This window comes from Osmerus eperlanus, chromosome 3 (genome assembly GCF_963692335.1).
Source record: "Osmerus eperlanus chromosome 3, fOsmEpe2.1, whole genome shotgun sequence".
Lineage (NCBI taxonomy): Eukaryota > Metazoa > Chordata > Actinopteri > Osmeriformes > Osmeridae > Osmerus > Osmerus eperlanus.
The window spans coordinates 1694590-1711747 of NC_085020.1; the positions used below are offsets into that span (position 1 = coordinate 1694590).

The window sequence follows — 17158 nt, forward strand, 5'->3', positions numbered from 1 at the left end:
TCGATTACAGATCTGCGCCTAATGAAATATCTTTCAGAGAAGGTACAATGTATTTAATAACAATAAGTTGTGTAATGTAATTGCGTATCAGTTTTGTCACATTTAGATATATGTACCACATCTAAATACTCTTGGTTCTACAGTTTTCAGGTGACAATGCTAGAGTTGACGTAGTAAGCATACATTCATTGGCATCACATGATTGAACAGAAGGCACTTCAGGCAGTTATTTCCTGGAATCTCTCATTACCCAAACAGATTCATAATGTTATCACATGGTGTGTGTTTTCTCCACACCAAAGCCTACACACTTACTACAAAAACCTCAATTTGAAAACTGAAAGGCCAGAAATGTAATTCAAAATTCCAAATACACATACAATGCCGTTTACCTTAAGATTAAATCAGTTTTCAACATTAAGAAATTGAGGGATAAAACGTTTTCTTAAAAGTCCTCAAATGAAAATCACACTTAAAAGTTAAGCATGCAAATTAACATCAGCGTAAACACTATTCAGAGGATGTGTTCAGCTTTTATTGTAAAAGTGACAACAGTCACATGTAAAGGCACGTTTCACCGCAACAAATTATAAAAGTGTGAGAAACTATGATCAAAAGGCATAGGATTAATGAAGGCATTATTTTAACATAAGCGGGTGAAAGTATAGTGTACATTGCCTGGCCTGCGCAGGTCTAATTGAACGTTATTAGATACTCAGGATAGGCCTGGCAATCGTGGAAGATTACAAACATGGAGGGTCTAGCGGGATTGTCTGTCACGCTGTCATAAAGTTGAGCGTTGGTGTTGCCTTTACTCGGGGGCACGATCATCCCTTGTTGTCCTCTGGTGAAGTCGCCAGTCAGGACGCAGCAGAGGAACATGAACTTCTGGCCTTGGGGGTCTGGTTTGGAGTAAGTGTCGCTAGCAGAGTAACTAGCATTGACTGCAAAGTAGGTGCCGTTTCCATAGCAGGCAGCTGAAGAATAGGACATCTCTGTTAGCATATTGACCAACTGGTTCGATGATGATTAAGACTTACAGGATGCAATGGTGTAATCATTCAGTTTATTCATGCGTGGAGAGAAGGCTTGCTGTGATGGCGGCTCTCTACATATAGAACAGAACAGATTTGTGTGGGATCACAAGGTTTGGTTCTAGTTGTAAAGACAGTCTATTCATTGATTAACCCTCGTGCTGCCTTCGGGTCACATGACCCAAAGGTTCATAACGAACCATCGTTGTGTTTACCCAATTTTACCCAATACAAAAACAAATACAAATAATTTTCTTTTAACCATTCCAATGTGGGGGGTCTGAGACAGCCCGACAGTTAAAAGAAAATGCTTCACTTTGTTTTTGTATGAGGTAAATTTGTCGCAATACGACGGTGGGTCACAATGACTGATGGGTCAGAATGACCCGAAGATAACACAAGGGTTAACTCCCAACTAGTTATCATCAGTTAGGGTCAGTAAAGGCTACATTCCTTTGACCCATAGAAAGATCAGAGGTCAGTACCCTCTCGAACCTAAACACACCAGAAGGCCTCAACCTACCCACGTGGCTCAGAGAAGGGTTAAACATTCTCTCACACGACTGGATCCCTCTAATCGATTAATATATATATTTTAAATATATGTTTTTTGTATTTTTTATGCTTTATTGGTTTTAAGTGATGTGTGACAGGAGAGGGAGATAGACAGAGAGGGGGGGAGAGAAAGAGGGGGGGGAGAGAGAGGGGGGGGGGGAGAGAGAGATGCAGCTAACCCTACATGTTTCTTGCACTCATCCGCTGAGCTACCGGGGCGTCCCTCTAAAAGAGCTATTTAAGACCATTTTAAGGATCACTTCAAATGTTAAAGTATTAATGGGTGTAGCAATTCATTCACGTGTGCCTGGAAACATGTCTTTAAAAGAATGTCATACCGTTTTTCCCAGCGTAGCTCCGGTTGAAGCCGTTGTGTCTGATGTGGTCGATGGACTGGTAGCAGGCTCCGTGGAAGAGCTGCTTCTCGTTGTTCTGGTGCCCGTTCCTCTTCTCCATCCCTTGTTTCTTGATCTGAAGACTCTTCCACAGGGTCGAGTTCTGGATCCTCTCAATCTGAGCGCAGGTGTTCAATCCAGTGTTAGCAAGTAGCTACGTCTCAATAGCCTACCAAGTCACTACCTATCAACACCTTCGATGCAACTGGCTCGTGGCTACTGAGGGGTGTAACAGTACACAGAAGTCACGGTTTGGTGTGAATGTATGTATCGTTACACCCCTAGTAGCTACTGAGAGGGAAAAGTGCTACCTTTATTATGTTCCTTGGGCAGGTGGCCTTGAACAGGTTTTGAACTGTGTTGTACTCTGTTCTGCCTGGCTGGATGGGGCAGGACAGGCATGATGTGTTGGCTGGCATGGCATCCCAATGGGGGGGTAGATTATCCTTTTGGCCTGGGGGCGGAAAATCAACAATCAGGGTTTTCAAAACAACTACGCCACAGTATGCCATCTCAAGGTTATGTTACATTTGACAATTGCAAAAGTCCTGTGCATATTAGGGTGTCTTAGGAATATCTAGTTTTGACACATTTGGACTACGGGTATTTCTCTGTTCCTCGATCACATGCTCCATCGTCGAGACAGATAGTAGGACACGTTTTAACTAGAAATACAAATCAAGACAGTGTGTTGACGACTGTACTAAAAACAAACTACCTGCTAGCTTGTCGATGCGTCTGATTTGAAGAGTGTTCCCCTGTGCATCGTTCCCAGGTCCATCCGGCAGGAGAACCTTGTAAATCTGACCCTGAAGGTTGACCTCCACATGAGCATGCTTCTTTTGAAAACCCTCCTCTAGATGGAAGTTCGAGACGGGGTCAAAGTTCACAAACTGTCCTCCTTGCTGCTGGTGCTGCCACTCTGTCATACTGCCGATCATTTCCACGTTCTTATTGAAGGCCTCCTGCTCGCGCGCTCTCCTCAGCATCTCGTGGATCTCGTTGGTGGTTTTGGACACGTCCTTGCTCATGCCCTCCACGGTGATGACGGCCTGGGACGAGGCGTACTCCAGCGTGACGCTCACGTCCATGGTGGCCTCCATGTCTCTGATGCGCTGGCGGTCCGGATCGGAGAGGCTGAGGATGGCGTTGTCTTTGATGCTGTTGGAGAACTGCTGATCGGTTATCAGGTCGCTGATCAGCTGCTTGGCGTGGTCCACTCTGGTCTGGGAGTCTCCGCAGATGTGGAAGCAGGCCGGGTCTGCCCGTTTGCCCTCAATCACAAACTCTTTGTCCTTTTGGGGCTTTTGAGTGCCAGTCAAGCCGAAAAATGCTGTTAGGAAAACGTGTGTGCTTTATTATTTATGATAAGAATCGTACATAGTGTGACAAAGCGATTCTGCTTTGTCGCTACTATCATCACTATTCTAGTATTTGAAACATACTGTAAGGAATACTTGAAATATTGCAAGAAAATAACTAACACAGAACAACACTGACATTGTGAGCAATTTAGATGGCCCTTACATTTGATTTTTCCCCAGATCGTGTCCTTTTCTTCAGCAATGTCTTCTGTTCCTTCTTTATTTTGCATACTGCTGAGGAAATCTTTAACCATAGCAGTTTGAAACACCACCATTCTGACCAGCTTCAGATTGTTATGAGACTTCTGGTTGATCACGTCTACAACAGCATCCAACATGGCATCTGCCACCTGGCCCGCCTGCACCTTGCCTTGGCCTAGAAGGAAACCATCAGCATTTAGTTTTCTTTTAGTCAAGTAAAATAAATAACACTTTCCAGATAAACAAAACTACTACTGAATGTGTTCTCACCTATTTTTTAAAATAAAAGTTTCTACTCTTTCTAAAACAACAATCAATCAGCATAAATGGTATAATAATGTCAGGAGTCGTGATTTAAAAGTCAGATGAGTCAGATGGCAGAGCGGTTGGGGAATCGGGCTATTAATCAGAAGGTTGCCGGTTCGATTTCTGGCCGTGCAAAATGACGTTGTGTCCTTGGGCAAGGCACTTCACCCTACTTGCCTCGGGGGGGAATGTCCCTGTGCTTACTGTAAGTTGCTCTGGATAAGAGTGTCTGCTAAATGACTAAATGTAAATGTTAAAAACCTACTACTATAGTTCCTACCACTAAAGTTCTTCTCCTAGTTCTTCTAAAAGCTACTAAAGTACCTGTGCCGAGAGCAGGGATGGAGATGGAAGTGTAGTTGTTTACAGCGCACATAAGGAGTGCCTCCTTCACAGCCTTGAAGATTTTCTGTGGGTCTGTCTGGCCAACCAGGTGGATGATCTTCTTTGCCTGCAGGTTACCAGGCTGGGTCATTATCATGCCTGCGTTAGGCTGGGCTCCTGTCAGAACAAAACATTCAGGTTTACAAGGAATACCAATTAAGATTTGTGTACATGAACTTTGCTCACGTAACGTTTTATGATGGATTTTGTGAATAGCTGGAACGATGGGACCAAACCCAAGTGTTTACGATGTTGCTGTGTAGATGGCAACTGACCATAGCACATTAAAATCGGACAAAGGTTACTTCAGTAACTATAGTAGTTTCTATGATTTCATTTTGTTATGTTAACTTGGAAGACAAGTTTTTTTTTTTTTTTTTTTTGCACAAATCAACCCCTACTTCCTTCCTTCAACACCTTCATCAACCAGTAAGAAGTAACCCTTTACAATAATAGTTACTATATCTAATAAAACTTTTTCATAAATTCAGGAAGTCAACAAAGTGTGAAACATTATAAAGCAACACAGTTCTTACCCAGTAGCTGACATTCTGCTTCCACAGTCTGCCCAGCAGCATCCAGAATGGCCTTCGATACCCCTACAGGACCATGGCTCACATGAGAACACCATAAACAACATCAACAGTCACGCAACTATACATTTGACAGGTTTTTCAATGGGTGTTTATTTTATCAAAACATCATATCCTGGCTGTTGTGAATCGTAAAGATGCAAGCTGGTTAAAACTCAAACCATATCCTGCTTTAAAAGTAATGACTGATTTCAGTGTTATTAATTAATATAATCTAAACAACAAACTATAATGGACATGATCACCTGGATATACGCATACATTACATACCTGACTTGAGGCTGAAGTCCTGATTGGAGGAGTTAACAATGACATCAGTGGTCTCCTTGGTGATGTCTCCCGTGACAACCTGTATAACCACGCCTGACATGCTTGTCTCATGCACCCCTGAACTTGACGTGACCTTGGAAAAAAAGCCTAGTGGAGGTAGAAGTAGAGTTGTTTTTAGGACTACATTTACAATATCAAGCAACAGTTGAATATTAGTCACACCATAGATGTACAATTTTGCCAAACAACGTTTTAAGTGAACCTTTAGGTTGTGCTGTGGCTGCAGCTGTGGTCGCCCCAGAGGCAGCAGACTGGGTTGTGAACATCTTGGTAAATTCATCATTGAAAGCCTGAAAGTAACAGTGGGAAGAGAAAAACCTGAATGAACTAAATCAAATACAGGTCTACCTGCACAACACCCATACCTACTCACAGATACAGTATCTCACCCCAGACGGATTCATCCAATGCAGAGAATCATTCTCTACAACCGAGAATCAAGGATCAAAAGTGCATAGTACTAAAAGTACTTCAAGTTCTAACAGTACTTCAGGGATCAAAGTCATGGAACAGGCTGTATTTTCCAGGCGCAGAGAAAAATAGCCGCATTCTAACTCTGTATTTGACAGTTGAGCTGTTTCTTTACCTGGATAGTCTGCGGATCACTTGGGTGGAGAACGAACAGCTGTTTCTTTACCTGGATAGTCTGCGGATCACTTGGGTGGAGAACGAACAGCTGTTTCTTTACCTGGATAGTCTGCGGATCACTTGGGTGGAGAACGAACAGCTGTTTCTTTACCTGGATAGTCTGCGGATCACTTGGGTGGAGAACGAACAGCTGTTTCTTTACCTGGATAGTCTGCGGATCACTTGGGTGGAGAACGAACAGCTGTTTCTTTACCTGGATAGTCTGCGGATCACTTGGGTGGAGAACGAACAGCTGTTTCTTTACCTGGATAGTCTGCGGATCACTTGGGTGGAGAACGAACAGCTGTTTCTTTACCTGGATAGTCTGCGGATCACTTGGGTGGAGAACGAACAGCTGTTTCTTTACCTGGATAGTCTGCGGATCACTTGGGTGGAGAACGAACAGCTGTTTCTTTACCTGGATAGTCTGCGGATCACTTGGGTGGAGAACGAACAGCTGTTTCTTTACCTGGATAGTCTGCGGATCACTTGGGTGGAGAACGAACAGCTGTTTCTTTACCTGGATAGTCTGTGGATCACTTGGGTGGAGAACGAACAGCTGTTTCTTTACCTGGATAGTCTGCGGATCACTTGGGTGGAGAACGAACACCACCTCCTTCAGGTGCTTGGGGTGCTTCTTACTGCTGAACTTGAGGACTTCGTTTAGCATAAGAGAAGCCACGAGGTCTTTGGGGAAGCCCAGGTTCCCTGTTCCCACTGCAGGGAACGTTATGGAGCTGAGTCGCTGATGCTCTGCCTTATCTAGGCATTCCTTCACAATCCTACTCAACATCTACCAGAAAACAAACAACCAAAAAATATATATATTAAATGTGAATTTTCTTTTGTTGGCTTGCAGTATAGGTGCATGTGTTTCAAAGATCACTTTGTAGGAATCGACTTCATAGTCGTGTAACTTTCAATAATTAACTGAATCAAATGTAAATGTAGTTACGTTGTATTACCTTTTGAGCCACTGCTTGTCCATTGTCCCAGTTAGGGGCGATGGTGTGAAACACAACCTTGCACTTGAGGTTGCCACCGTTGGTGACAATGATGTCGCCGCAGGTACCTCTGACAGCTTGTTGGTTGACCAGGGCCTGGAGTTGAGGTCCAGCCACACTCAAGATGGCCTTTGAGACGGCGCCGCTGTTAAGAACTAAGTCTTCACCCACCGTGTTCACAAGTGCCTCAGTCTGTAGGATAAAAAATATATTTTAATATACCCCCTGAACTTGAAGATCCCCCCCCCCCAATTTTTTTTTAATACTAGGTTGTTGATACGGTTGTCAGCCTTTTATTCAAAAAGATTGATGACTCAAAATATTTGTCTGTGATTTGATGGTTACGTACAGGTAATAAGCACTGAATCAGGATACATCCTTAAATGTTGTTTTTACTCAAGAAAATGCCTCACAAATGGACAGCTTACCGAAGCATCTTGAATGTTTCCTCTCATCAACACGATGGAAAGCCCTTCCCTAGTTTTCACTCTGTCTGAGTTATTTGTACTGAGGACCAGAGGGACATGCTGGGTCGATGTGGCGCTGGTCAGAGGGCTCAGCTGAGCATGGCTTGTCCCGTGGTCACCAAACTCCTTCCTCACTGCTGCCTCCATGGCCCCAACCGTCCTGTCATCGTTGTCCACCAAATGGATCTTCTTCAAGGTGTTCTCACCAAACTTGTCGTCACAGTAATCCTTGATAGCTCTTGCTATAGTTTCGGCACACAAGCCTAGGGGAAAGCCAAGGTTCCCAGAGCTGATGGCTGGCAGAGCCACAGACAGGCAGTTGTTAGTCTCCGCTAAATCCAAGCTCCCTTTCACCGCTCTCCGCAACTGCCCCTCAGCCTTATGGGGGTTTGCGTGATCATACCGGGGTCCCACTGCGTGGATGATACTTTTACAATGGAGCTGACCTCCCGCACCCGTGAGGACACAGTCTCCTGGCCTCAGTTTCCCCTTGCGGTTGATGATCTGGTCACATTCGTCCTGCAGACGAGGTCCAGCAGCGAGCAGGAGCGCCCCAGCTAAACCGCCACTAAGCTGTAGGTCTACGTTTGCTGCATTGACGACTGCATGCACGGCGTAGCTGCTTACATCGGCCTTACAAACGGCAATTTCTACCCCGTCCGATGTTGTAAGTTGGTAGATTGGCTTTGAAGCACCTCCGAGTGCTGAATCTTGTCCGATATCGTCGCTCCCCTCAACTAGCTGTACCAAACAGCCTGTCTGGCCCATAACTGTGGACACATACATGGCACCTTCATCCTGGAATAACTTCTTCGCTCCAGGCTTGGACACTCTCAACACACTGAAGCATGTGGATGAAATCAGGTCTTCAAATCCAGATTTGCAAGATGTGACATGAACCCTGGCACCGTTTAAGACAACTTTCTCTTTCCTGAAAGTGACATTCACTTTATCGCTAGCCAGATCAGACCAGGCATTTCTGTGATGGTTCTGAATGAATTTGATTATGGCCTCTCGTTTGACCTCAAGAGTTTCTTCAACTTCAGAATTTTGGTGCAAAAAGTCATCTAGGTCATTCCGTACTGATAAAACACTGTCTTTGTAGCCTGATACCACTACTTTCTGATCGTCACCAGTAGTCTGGATCATGACTTTTCTAAAGGACATGTTGGAGGTGTGTTCCATGCGTGAAACCAGATCCTGCCACTCGGACATCTCCAGGACATTGCAGTCTTCAATATCTATGTACTGGGACAACAGAAGCCTGTTAAGATGATCTTCTGCTTCAATCAATGATTCCTCTGATAAAGCAAGTAACTGCAGACGGTACTTGTCAATCTCTAGAGCTGCATGAATTCCCTTTGAAATCAGAAGAGAGGCTGTGAGCTTTTCTTGGTCTTCACCCTGCAGAAACTCAACAACGTAGTCGTCCCATTCCAAAGTCTTCCGTTTCAATGCCACAACTCCGTCTACAACCTTTCTTTGGGCGTCCAACACTTCCTGCAGCAGGCCGTAGAAGGTGACAAACCCTTTATCGCCATCGTACGTCATTTTCAGCTCTGGGTATTCAATCGCCAGCTTGTCCTTTAGGCCATCATTTAAGAGGATTTGATAGATAGATGGACACAAATTGACATCTTGTTTGATGCTAGATTTCTCCCTTTGTATTCTTTTGTCTATATTATCCAATATCTCATTCAGTGGCGGCTCTAGTCTGTTCACTTCTTCTACAAGGCCGACCACTGTGATGACACCCTGGGCCTTGTCAGGGACCACCACTACTTCTGCTCCCGACGCTGTGTGTTCGATCTCTCGCTCAGATTCTTCCCAGGCTGCAGCCTGGACAAGGAGCTTCAACGGTTTGTATTTAGCCAATGCTTGAAGGAAGGCTGTCTGCACAGTGTCCTTCCACTTCTGGAGATCCTTGGCTTTGATCCCCTTCTGTTTAAGGAGTTCAGGCAGGGGGCTCAACTTGACGGTTGGTTGTTGGAGGTCCACCTTGCAAAAATGCTGGGCGAGGTTGTGGTGGATGGAGTCTGCAGCTTCCTGAGTATCACAGAGGTATTTCCAAACGTCTTGATCGATGTTCTCACTGTGGGCTAGCGGGGGTTTTAAAGAGGGTCTGTTTTTACCATATAGCGCCGTTCCCAAGGATTCATAGAATGGGAAAGCCATTACTGGTTGCTTGTGAATTTGATGTTTCTTCTTAATTATTCTGCCAACAGCTAAAAGAAAACAAACATGTTTAATATACATATATTATATGTGTCAGATACAGTGGCATTAGAGTACAAAAAATCTCAAAACTTTGGTTAGAATTACAATACCTCTAGGATCCTGAAAGTTGATGATGGCAGTCTGCTCCTCTTCATTTACTGAAACATCTTGCACATCCTCGCCTTCATTTTCAAAGTACAGGAGGAGGTGGTCTGAACTGACATTTGGGGGAACGTCCTCCAAAATGGCTTTAGTTGTGACTTCCAGAGGCCTGATTGTCAACTTGTTTTTTTTGAACACTCTATTTGTGGTGCAGTTCGAGACAAAATTATTGCTCTCTGTCAAATAGGAAACAAAAGTAGAAGCCTTTATTTATTTACATTTGATTGTATATTTTGCAGGGACAGCGCACAATTAAAAGTAATTTGCAGCTATTTTGCATCTGTTGTCTCTGTATTATATAGGTCTATTTACATTATATATAATGTTTTTAATTTCTGATATGGCAAAGTAGAAGCTAACTCCACTATTTAAAATACAGTATTTACTACCTTGAACACTTTGGAAAGTCACCACAGCCATGCCAGTATCAGGCAGAATCTCCAGACTGAAGGTTTCTGATGCAGAAGGGGAGTCTGAACCAGATCCCAGACTACTGAGGATGTTCTCCACCAGCATCTCCAGGAACTCCTGGTTCTCCTTCACGTTCCCAAGCACAGACGAGGTAGAGCCTGGCTCCTCCTCCTTTTCCTCCAGAACCTTGGAGCTTAATTCGTTGGCAACGACTATGAAGAAAATAATTGTACATGTTGAGGATACAGGACTGTCACACGTTTCTCAGTGACAGGAACTGACCTGATCACATCATTCACATGCAATATCAGATTTCTCACAAAACTGTGAGGAACTAGGATAAGCTATCATTAACACAAACCTATAGCTTTCTTTTTGAAGCCTAACACTTCCATCTGTGGTGTGTCGGTTTCTGCCTTCCGTTTATATGTTGGCAAGAGAAGGCTGTCCACTGGCTCCCTAACACCTGATACATTTGATCAGTCAGATAAATATCCATACATACAAATATATGATATTAAATAGCAGGTAAACAATGCCATTTTAATGTACTGAAATGGACAGTCTTGTTCTCCTTCTACAACAGTAGAGTTTCCTGTAGGCCACCCACTCCCATAATCCCTGCAAATTTGACACTATTGACACTATTACATACTCAGTCTCAATCCAACTGTTAGTCAGTCTTGATGAGTGTGTCCTTCAGATTAGATGATGTGACAGAAATATTCAGAATATTTGTTCTAGGTAACCACTCCAGAAACACTCAACATTAAGTGTAGTACTTACATGTGTTGTCTACGAGATCGTCAGCCGATGCTTCCTAAGACACAAGTTGCGTTATTTCACTTAGCTACATTATGTAAGTATTATTTCACTTCTGTTCTATATATTGAGTATTACATTTGACTAGTTTTTTGATTACAGGAAATCATCAGTTAGTCTATCCCTGTGTATGAAGTTATAAATCATTAGCCTACAGACATTCAGCCCACATCAGGGCAACAGTGACTACAAATACAGCGGTAACTTTTCCACCAAAGAGCTCATCTCCTACAACTCCCATGAACTCACATTTGCACTTGAGACCTCTTTTGGTAATCGAACAGTCAGTTTTATCCGTTCTTGATCCAAAATGATTTCGTGCACCTGTTTATTGACAACTTTCTGCCTGGCTGTACATAATGGAACAAAAAATAAAACAGTCAAGTAGTGCAGTACGATGTTCACCGCACGGACAGCCTTTGTCAACAACGCCCAGCCTTGTTGCAACGACTGCCTGCACACTGCTATATTATAATCCCTACAATCAACTCCCAAAAACACAGGACACAAAAGAAGTAATAAAATGTAAATCACATATTTTGTTGATGGTTAGCAAACATAATTGTAAAACGCTTGGCCTCCTTACCATCCTCCGTTTTAAATCGCACTATTGTGCTTTTGTCTGCTCCGCATTCCACTTGACAGTCATCACCGTTTGCCTTCTTACTTTGAAAATATTTCACCAACTTGTTTTTGAGTTTTGAGACATTTTGGTTACTCTCTAGCTCGACGAGCAAAGGAAACGAATACGCGTCTGCCATCTCTGTAGCTAACTAGCGAGCATATTCTGTGTAGCCTGTCTTAATGTGCTTGTTCACTTTCACTTTTGTTTCTGGTTGATACTGGACTCAAACCTTCGTTTACTCCAACTTTCGACACGCACCTTTGAGCTATCAACTACGCGGCATAGGGTGAATATGCAATTATTTTGCTAGTAGGCTAGTAAAGTAATTACTGTAGTAGAAAAGTAATTATCCTACTGTAGTAGTCAAATAATTTCGAGAAAAACGACATACACGAACGTAAATCCGAGTGAAGTCAGGCGGGGCGTTATTAGAATCTAATTTAGGCTACCAGTTTTACTTTCGAGTTGAGTCACAACGGATATTTACAGTTTTGGAAAACACCGATCGTTCGCTAGGTAAGTTACATTATTATCCAACGTTTTCTGCCATCAGGTAAGCGTAGATCCATGTCTGTAAACATATTTGCGTGGGAGAGATCAATAAGTGAAAAATTCTGGTTGTACCGTAGCATTTTGTAAAGTAACTTTTTGGATTGAGTAGCCTACAGCAGCCGAAGGAAAATAGTTACCGTCTGTAGATGCTTGGCTGTTTCACTGGGTGAACATGACTGACTACATAAGGATAGATCTTGGTGACATCATTTTACATCCATATAAACTTTACGTGTTCATAATGCTGTTCAGTAGTTGTATAATTATATGTTGAGTTTTTTTGCTTTTAATGTAGTTATTTGGCTTTATTTATTTTTAAAGGATTAAAGGATTTAGTAGGCCTATACTGTATGACCAATATAGCTTGATGTAAAATGTGTAGGTCTATCTGACCTACATTCTCTCACCAGTTTTCCTCGGTGAAAGCCATGGCTGACTCTGTGAAAATCCCTCTGGATGACATGTTGGAAAGCATTGTCAAGCAATGTGGACCTGCCCTGATAAACGTCCTTAAAAACAAGTTTGGATGTGAAGCTGTAATCCATGGCGTGAGTGCTGAATGGGGCTCTGGCCCAGCACAGCAACACAAGAAGCCCAGTGTCCTTCCTGAGAAACGGTTTTCCACGCAGTTGCCCAAAGGTACGACTGTTTCAGTGTGGAAGGATGACCTTACCACTCACCAAGCAGATGCTGTTGTCAACGCAGCCAACGAGCGCCTGAGCCATGGTGGAGGTCTCGCCCTAGCGCTCTCTGATGCGGGCGGCCCAGATATCCAGAGGGAGAGTGACCGTTACATTGAGATTAATGGAAAGCTGTTTGCTGGTGAGGCCGCTGTCACCACAGCTGGAAAACTGAATTACCAGAAGATCATTCATGCTGTGGGTCCATGCCTTAAAATCAGCCACACTAAGAATGACGTTGATCGAGCCAAACCCGATCTCAAGTCTGCAATCAAGAACATTCTCAGATTAATGGAAAAGGAGAACCTGCAGTCTGTTGCCATTCCTGCCATCAGTTCTGGCCTGTTCAACTTCCCCTTGCACGTTTGCGCAGACACCATAGTGGAAACCCTGAAAGAGCATGATCAGAGAGGTTATGTTAGGCCCTTGGAGATTCACCTGGTCAACAATGACGAGCCCAGTGTGAAGGAGATGGAGCGAGCATGCAAGGAGTTTCTGCCGCAGACACAGCAGGCTACATCCAGCGCAGCTGTGAGCCATGGAAACAGCCTCTGTCCACCACTAAACATCAACAACGTCACACTCAGCATCAAGAAAGGAAACATTGAGAGACAAAAGGTGGAGTTTTACTAAACATGTCTTAAAGTGACTGGTGTGTCACATTTGTTGGAAATTATTACATTTATATGCATGTTAATTGCATGAAGCTATACAATATTTTTGATAGAGACGATCTTGTTCAATACATCATATGCTGCACTGCAACTAACTTTCATTTTGTTTTTTTGTTTTTTGACAGACGGACATCATTGTGAATACGATTGGCTTAAATTTAGATCTATCATACGGAGCTATAACAAAAAGCATTCTGAAAGCTGCTGGTAAAGGGATCCAGATGGAAATAAATCAAAAATCAAAACAAAAAAAACACAAAAATGTCATTGAGACAATGGGACATAGCTTAAACTGCCATTTTGTGTACCACACAATATGTCCTGACAAACTAAATACAAAAGCATATGAGGTATTTAGTGTTATTAGTGGGGCTATTAAAGAGCCATTCAAAATTTGCCAGTCATACGTTAATATTGTACATGTTTTTTCATGACTTATCTGGATTACCCAACAGATTCTAGCTGACATTGTATGGGAATGTCTGGACAAAGCCCACAAAAGTCAGGAGAAATCCATCTCCTTCCCAGCCATCGGCACTGGTGGTCTGGGCTATGACAAAGATGTGGTCGCCCGAGTTATGATCGAAGTTGCTGTCGAATTTGCACAGAAAAATAATGGAGTGCACTTGGACATTTCCTACGTTATGTATCCAACTGACACAGATACATACAAAGTAAGTTTTGGTACAAAACATGTTAGTATTACTAGAACATATTATTACTATTATTATTATTATTATTAAAGTTATTAACGCAATAATAACGTTTTTACAATCATAAGTGACCTTAATGACTATACATGCTCAATCTTTAACAACAAGTATGCAAAGTAAATACTATACAATTAGGATTTGGTAGTAGGTAGGGTTATTAGGGACAGGGTTAATGATAATTACCTTCCTTAATGAAATGTTGTGCATCTCTACAGGCATTTGAAGACCGGATGAGAACCCTCCAAGGTAGCGCTAACTACCCCAGCTCCTCCAGCAGGTCCCCTCAAGGTAGCGCTAACTACCCCAGCTCCTCCAGCAGGTCCCCTCAAGGTGACACCCCCCTAGCAAAAGACGTAGGACAAGTGATATCATCACAACGCACCTAACCTGCTGATTATATGTAATATGATCTCATTTTAACACAAGTTTTAATGTTCCTTATAGTAGATTTGATGCTGACAAATGACCATGCCAAGAGCAGTGCTGAAACTCCACACATCGAGCTGATAAGTGCCGTTCAAGAGAGGATGTCTGAGGCCAGGCGTTGGATCTGGGACGATATTCACCGACTTCACCAAAACAGCTTCAACATTCATAACAACTTAATTCAGCACTTTGGCCAGCGTGAGCATGAGAACCTGATGTCCTTCCAGACCATGAGGAACATCTCCATAACAGAGTCTTTCCAAGATGGTTGTGCCGGTATTCAAATAACAGGAAGTAATTCCATCGGAGTAGCTGTAGTGGCGGTGGAGGTGGAGGCAATGTGCTGTAAGGCTCAAGAAGAGTTTGCAAGAGAAGAAGAGGTTGCCATGGTACTGTTATTAAACGAAAAAGTCTCTTATCAGAGGAGTGTAATTCACACCAGCAGGTTTGATAACGGAGACAGAGGTTCAAACTTCACAGGGTTCCGGATTGTCAGAGTGAGTCTAGATAGTGCAAGAAACAACAAAAACAAAACCATAATAAATGTATAATCTTTGAGTTAAACAGGTTCCACTCTTGCAGTAATGTGTTGTGGGTAATTTTCCAGGTTGAAAAGCTGGAGAATCCTTGCCTGGAGCGGGTCTTTGAGATAAAGAAGCAGCAGTTGTCGGCTACTCCCAGTAGGATGTACCAGCGCCTGCCTGCACAGTTCTGTGAGCTGGTCAGCAGGGTGGGCTTCCACAGGATGCTAGCACCACCTCACGGTATGAGGAGGAGCTTTTCATTTAGAGAGGACATTAACCCTTGTGTTATCTTCGGGTCATTCTGACCCATCAGTCATTGTGACCCACCGTCGTATTGCGACAAATTTACCTCATACAAAAACAAAGTGAAGCATTTTCTTTTAACTGTCGGGCTGTCTCAGACCCCCCACATTGCAAAGGTTAAAAGAAAATTATTTTTATTTGTTTTTGTATTGGGTAAAATTGGGTTAACCCTTGTGTTATCTTCGGGTCATTCTGACCCATCAGTCATTGTGACCCACCGTCGTATTGCGACAGATTTACCGCATACAAAGACAAAGTGAAGCATTTTCTTTTAACCGTTGGGCTGTCTCAGACCCCCCACATTGCAAAGGTTAAAAGAAAATTATTTTAATTTGTTTTTGTATTGGGTAAAATTGGGTAAACACAACGATGGTTCGTTATGAACCTTTGGGTCATGTGACCCGAAGGCAGCACGAGGGTTAACACAACGATGGTTCGTTATGAACCTTTGGGTCATGTGACCCGAAGGCAGCACAAGGGTTAAGGAAGCATACAGTTCTCCATGCAAATTGTGTCACTAAGCAAAGGAGCTTAATAAAGATTCCCACTCCTTCTACATGGATGCCATATTTCTCTCTAAACACACATTGTGTAGTTCTTCTCACCTGCTGAAATGTGAAGTGCACGTTGGTGTTTATATCCATTAAAAGTGACTTTATTCTCTCGTGGTGTTTCTTAGAGCAAAAGTATGGACAGGGGATCTACTTCTGCGAGAGCCCCGAATTGGCGATGAGGCTGTGGAGGAACACGCCAGAGGAAGAGTATCTGTACTTTGTTGAGGCGCAGGTGCTGACCGGGAAGTCGACGACTGGTTCAGCAGAACTAATCCTTCCACCCTCCCTGGGCTCAGATGCCTCGCCTCTGTACGACAGCCTCACCAATACGAGAAAGGACATCCATGTTGTATTCAACGGGCACCAGGCTCTCCCTGAGTATCTGATCATCTGCAAAAGGCGTTAATAATCATGCATATAGGCAGATCCCTTAAATGCAGACAACTGTCTAAAAGATTGTGATCCTCTTTTGGAATAGAGATTTGATTTTGAAACAGAGAAGTGATTAGTGAACATTTTCTTTACCCTGCTATTTCTTATTTCATTATTTTTAGATCTTATCATTTGTAGTTTGTATACAACTGAATTGTTATTTTAAATGTAAAAATAATCAAGCAGCAATCGGGGTTTGTGACATTACTATCTTGTAGTTTTACAATGTTAAATTGAACATAATCTAGATCTGTATTACACTGTTGTGACAAAGCAATACAAATCAACCAACTTTCTATGAGAATTACTACTTATCTTTAAGATTCTACTTATCTTTACGTTTTTTTTCTGCTCCCAACGATTTTGTTCCTGAAATGGTTGATTCACTTGACTTATTAGATCAATACTAGGTTTAAATGTGCCTTAATGAGTTAAACAAGTACATTCCAAATGCAACAAAGTCAATACAGTGACACAATGCAACAATAAAAAGGGTTAACATTATTTCAGCTTCCCTTATCTTCTTTGAATAACTTTTAAACGCCCTGTTGCAGAGCAGTGCAAGTGGTAGAGCATGTGGTTATAAAGTGACATCTTTGGAAATCTGGTCCCGACAAGTCACCACCATAGACTGTCTCACCAGCTACCTGGAAACACCTACATAACACACTCACTGTTTCACCTCACATAACACACTCACTGTTTCACCTCAGATAACACACTCGCTGTTTCACCTCAGATAACACACTCACTGTTTCACCTCAGATAACACACTCACTGTTTCACCTCAGATAACACACTCA

General features: G+C 42.8%; 2 protein-coding genes across 7 annotated transcripts; one reads left to right on the top strand and one right to left on the bottom strand.

Moving 5' to 3' along the window:
- Nucleotides 1-513: 513 nt before the first annotated feature.
- On the bottom strand, nt 514-11765 carry LOC134017077 (protein mono-ADP-ribosyltransferase PARP14-like). 2 transcript variants are annotated; one of them, XM_062456371.1, is made up of 17 exons: nt 11459-11765; nt 11122-11222; nt 10837-10870; nt 10029-10262; nt 9588-9815; nt 7222-9485; nt 6755-6985; nt 6361-6582; nt 5365-5452; nt 5103-5249; nt 4776-4838; nt 4180-4356; nt 3512-3724; nt 2703-3317; nt 2296-2438; nt 1928-2102; nt 514-977 (listed from the first exon to the last, which is right to left on the bottom strand). In XM_062456371.1, exons 1-17 carry the CDS (start codon nt 11631-11633, stop codon nt 694-696), a joined length of 5394 nt encoding a protein of 1797 aa, XP_062312355.1. In that variant the 5' UTR covers nt 11634-11765; the 3' UTR covers nt 514-693. The 2 variants fall into 2 exon arrangements, with proteins under 2 accessions (XP_062312355.1, XP_062312354.1); XM_062456370.1 differs by having other exon boundaries at nt 5749-6582.
- On the top strand, nt 11328-16663 carry parp9 (poly(ADP-ribose) polymerase family member 9). Of its 5 annotated transcripts, none has more exons than XM_062456373.1 (8): nt 11328-11783; nt 12460-13347; nt 13529-13753; nt 13859-14077; nt 14332-14446; nt 14561-15039; nt 15150-15306; nt 16049-16663. In XM_062456373.1, the coding sequence occupies exons 2-8, from the start codon at nt 12478-12480 to the stop codon at nt 16327-16329; spliced, it is 2346 nt and encodes a 781-aa protein (XP_062312357.1). In that variant the 5' UTR covers nt 11328-11783; nt 12460-12477; the 3' UTR covers nt 16330-16663. The 5 variants fall into 5 exon arrangements, with proteins under 5 accessions (XP_062312357.1, XP_062312356.1, XP_062312358.1 ...); XM_062456372.1 differs by lacking the exon at nt 11328-11783 and adding an exon at nt 11878-12013; XM_062456374.1 differs by lacking the exon at nt 11328-11783 and adding an exon at nt 11878-12013 and having other exon boundaries at nt 14564-15039.
- The last annotated feature ends 495 nt before the right edge of the window (nt 16664-17158 follow it).

Bases quoted from the DNA above. Each gene is read 5' to 3' on its own strand.
- LOC134017077 (XM_062456370.1), bottom strand. From the start codon at position 11,633: ATGGCAGACGCGTATTCGTTTCCTTTGCTCGTCGAGCTAGAGAGTAAC. The intron at 10,263-10,836 runs GTAAGTACTACA...TTTTCTTCATAG, and splicing joins CGATCTCGTAGACAACACAT to TCGTTGCCAACGAATTAAGC. The intron at 9,816-10,028 runs GTAGTAAATACT...CCTATTTGACAG, and splicing joins GACTTTCCAAAGTGTTCAAG to AGAGCAATAATTTTGTCTCG.
- parp9 (XM_062456373.1), top strand. From the start codon at position 12,478: ATGGCTGACTCTGTGAAAATCCCTCTGGATGACATGTTGGAAAGCATT. The intron at 13,348-13,528 runs GTGGAGTTTTAC...GTTTTTTGACAG, and splicing joins GAAACATTGAGAGACAAAAG to ACGGACATCATTGTGAATAC. The intron at 13,754-13,858 runs GTATTTAGTGTT...ATTACCCAACAG, and splicing joins TAAATACAAAAGCATATGAG to ATTCTAGCTGACATTGTATG.